This window comes from Trypanosoma equiperdum (genome assembly GCF_001457755.1).
Source record: "Trypanosoma equiperdum strain OVI genome assembly, contig: ctg_815, whole genome shotgun sequence".
NCBI lineage: Eukaryota > Euglenozoa > Kinetoplastea > Trypanosomatida > Trypanosomatidae > Trypanosoma > Trypanosoma equiperdum.
The window spans coordinates 4728-8703 of record NW_027124771.1 but is presented as its reverse complement, the minus strand read 5'-3'; the positions used below and the strand labels follow the sequence as shown (position 1 = coordinate 8703).

The window sequence follows — 3976 nt, the reverse complement described above, 5'->3', positions numbered from 1 at the left end:
TGAATAAATAAATAAATATATATATATATATACAAACATAAACATAAATACAGACACACCTGCATATTTGGATATTTATATATTTTCGGTGGTAGACATACTTCTGAGAGGAATAAAAAGAGAGAAGGAAGAAAGAAAAACCACGCAGTCATCATTAAAAATGTGGAGAAGAGGATACAGCACAACAAGGTGCTTTCCCTTTCTTTCTTCCTTTTATTAAAAAAACGCTTCGTGTTATCCACACAATTCGTTAATACCTCCTCTTTTCATTCTTTTTAAACAAATTAATAAAAATCGTTCACTCCGTTTTTTAACCCTTTACCGCATCTTCCCGCTTCATCATAGTGGAAAGTTCAGTCGGCCTCGCGTCGAAGGAGAGTAAAAGTGCCACCATCCCCCTGCTTTTACCGAAACATGCCTATACAAAAAAAAAATAGGTAAAAGGAAAAAAGGAAAAGGGGAGGCAAAGAGAAAGAGATGAGAATGGGAGTAGGGGTAGGGGGTAAAACCGCTAAACCTCATGATTTCGTTTTCATGGAATGATAAGGAACAATAAAGAAAAAAAAAACTCAAACCTCCACGTACGATAATGATTCTCTTCTCTTTCTTTCTTTCCCTCTTCATTTTTTTTTAAATTTTCCCCCCATTCTGCTTTAACTGAGTCATCTTCTAACGCATTCGGCGCATTCCCAGCACAGAACAAAATTATAATGCCACAGTGGCACGCCAGCAGCGTCCCTTCACGCACACACACACACATACACACATGCACATGCAAACGCGACGGGAAAAATTATCCCCACCAACTACAAACCCTTGTAATACGTGAATATTTCAACAGGCGAGCCGTCCTTTCGCTTCAACCCACGAAGTTCCGGCTCCAACCGATTCGCAGGTACACTCACTGTTGTGCTAAATGCACCCAATGCAAGCGGAACACCGACGCCGAGGCTGGCAATCTGCAGTGCTGTTTCATACACAACAGGTCGAGCCCGAACAGCTGCACAGCGGGCAAGGAGTGGTCGCATCATCAAAAGCGGCAACACCATGGAAATAAGGTTCCATGTAACACGCGTGACGGAACACATCATGAGACTTTGCATGCCGGCAACACGACTGCTGCCCCGCACCTCACCATCCTCGTCAACAACTTGTAGGCCAGTGCCTGATGGAATCCACTCATTCTTACGCATTAGAGAAAGATTCACAATTGCCGCCGCAGATACCGCCACGAAAGGTAACCCCGCACGAACAGCTGTGGCTTTCAATGTGCCACCTTTTACTTTCTTCAGCATTGCTGTAGCACCTAGTGCTCCGGCGCAGGAAACACCAACAGCGGCGACGTACGCCTTAGATAGTTCCGACATCGGTTGCTTATCGGAGGAGCGATTTGCATAATTCACCGCGCAGTTATAGCTCTGGTTAAACCACTGAATGAATATTGTGAGCGCAGGGCTTGCAATGGTCGTCGGTGACATCATGAAGGGTACGATAAAACTATTCACAGGAAGGAAAGCACACATCCTGTAAGGTGGAAATATAACTTCCTTAGTGGTGGGATGCACGCATATTTCTATTGCAGTGCGTGCTTTCCACAGTTGTCTGTCGCTTGCAACCCCTTCCTCTCCCGCTGCCACACGATTGAGCAGCTCCTGATGGCGCTTCAATGAGTTTGACGTCTCAAAGCACAACAGTGGGTTGATGGTGGAAAAAAAGTAAAAGGTACGACCCAGATAGGTGTCCATGTCAAACCTTGGAGTTGTGGTAGAGAACGACGGACATGGAAGCATATTTATTGTAGCGATAAAGTCCTCCGTAACAATTTAGTTCCTGAAAAATAGGCGGTGATACTACCTGCTGGCCTCTGTTCCTTCTTCTCTGGAAGGCCTCTTGCGGATGCGATAACTTTCTGCTCAAGCGATTTCCTGTACCTCCTCTTTTGCTCTCGTATCTAAACTTTTTCCCTTCAATTCTCCTATAAGGTAAAAATAAATCATAATTCCATGGGGAGGAAAGTCTCGTGTTGCGGTGTGGAAAGGTCAAATAGCAGCGTTTAACACAACAGAACCCACGACCACACAGTCTTCAGCGGAAGAAACACATACGAATCTGCCGAAGCACATACACAAAACAAAATATAAAAACCCCACAGGCCTAAAGCCCGCGGCGCTTCAACTCACAGTACGATTGGGTCCATGTCACACAGTTGACTGACTTTCCGTATTGTTACCACCACCCACAGCTACGACTGCCCCAACGGCTGCGCGCCACACATGGGTAAGGTCCCGCCAAGGGCCTTCTGCTGGCATGTTGCACATGAACGATTCGCCCTCCTGTACACTCTCCACAAAATTCATGTACACATGTGCCCGCTCCCCATCGGTGCCATGACGGTCTCCCTCCAGTTGATTCTCTTCACGCCCTCGGCTGCCATCGTCTCCCTGTTGTTGCCGATCACGCTTCCGAGATTTCTGCCGAACAAATGAAAAGGTTGCGGGATCCGGTAGGGGACACGTCATAAGGCGCACAGCTTTCGTCTCCGCCGATTCCCACTTCATCTTTTCGAGTATCCAACGCTCCAGGTGGCGCACTGCCACCTCACCACCAGTCAGGACAATAATCGCATGGCAGCGGCAAATCCACAAAACGAAACCGCGAAGCAAACCGTCATTTGCAAAGTTACGAAGCTTCCCCAAGTGCGCTGAGCTGTATATGGGGTAGATGTGGTAGGCACGGAATACAGGTCGCTCCTCCGAGTGCCGCTTTATATCTTGCTTACGCTTTTCAATTTGATGGGGAATGGCCTCTACGTGCCGTTTATGGTTCCTTCGCTGGTGCTCCAGAAAGCGCTCTTGGTACTGTGAAAAAACTTTGTTATCAGTTCCTAACGGGTTCAGCACACTATCGCCGAAGAGGTTATACCGCAGGTTGCGGTTACTAAGTCGGTCCTTTGCGCTTACTGTTATTGATACTTTTGCTGGGCCACCACCGGTGGATTCCACAACGGTGAGCTGTTCATTTTGTTTAGCCGCTTTCTTGGCACGATCACGTTCCTCCTTCGCTTTTCGCATCCGCTCCTGGCGTTCGGCACGCAGCTCATCCCTTGTTTTTGGCAGTCTGAACACAGTCTCCTCACTGTTTGGTGCATGGAGGTACAGTTGTGAGTAGTGTGTCGGTGGTAACGTAGGGTGATATATCCGATCCAAGCTAATGCCCACAGCGATGTTAGATCGACTGTAACGTGGCATCGTCAGTGCCCAATGATCCCACGGCTCTACATCCGGTACACCGTCAGTAAAAAACTGTTCTAGTAGAGAATATGCACGATGCTCAACCATGTCACGACTTCCGTCCTCATTCCCGGAAGGTTTTGGGTCAGGAGTCACTAACGGTGCAGCACCACGAAACAGGTCGCACAACTGCTGTTCGTACTGCTGGCGGCTTACTTGCTTGGACTTCTCCTCGCGCCGCGCCGCCTCCTCCCGCCAGAACGCGTCCAACTGCTCTTTGCTATCGGCACTCATAGAGGTGGTGTTGCTACCATGGGAAACGGCACTTGATGGTGATGCAGCCGTGGGGGCAGTTGTTGATTTGGGTAATGCTGACGCCCCACTAACTGCAATGGGTTGCGGTGCTATATTACAGCAGAAACCTATGCGACGACGTGGTGCATGGCGATGCGTGTACGCGTTCAGTCTCATGTCCATGGCGCTGGCAGTTGTTACCGCCTCTGAGGAAGGGGGCTCTGACGAGCTCAGATCAACAACACTTTTCAGAAGCGTGGTAGGTACCGGCGTCTTCATCATGTTTGAACTGCCAACGGTAGAGAAGTCAATCACTTCATCATTATCAATGTTTACCGGCCGTCGCTTCGCAGGCATTTTGCCCTCGTCCTCCCTTCCTTGTTTGCAACCAGAACCACAAATGCCAGTCTAGTGGCTGTTTGGTACCGTACGTCGACTTCAACTGAGCAAAA

General features: G+C 48.4%; 1 protein-coding gene and 1 pseudogene across 2 annotated transcripts; both read right to left on the bottom strand.

Moving 5' to 3' along the window:
* Nucleotides 1-806: 806 nt before the first annotated feature.
* TEOVI_000375800:pseudogene lies at nt 807-1790 on the bottom strand (annotated as a pseudogene). Its single transcript has one exon. A coding segment is annotated over exon 1 (984 nt).
* Nucleotides 1791-2198: 408 nt separating this feature from the next.
* On the bottom strand, nt 2199-3881 carry TEOVI_000375700 (PRP3, putative; the record flags this gene model as incomplete). The annotated part of the gene is made up of 1 exon (XM_067226612.1): nt 2199-3881. One exon carries the CDS (start codon nt 3879-3881, stop codon nt 2199-2201), a length of 1683 nt encoding a protein of 560 aa, XP_067082713.1.
* Between the last annotated feature and the right edge of the window lie 95 nt (nt 3882-3976).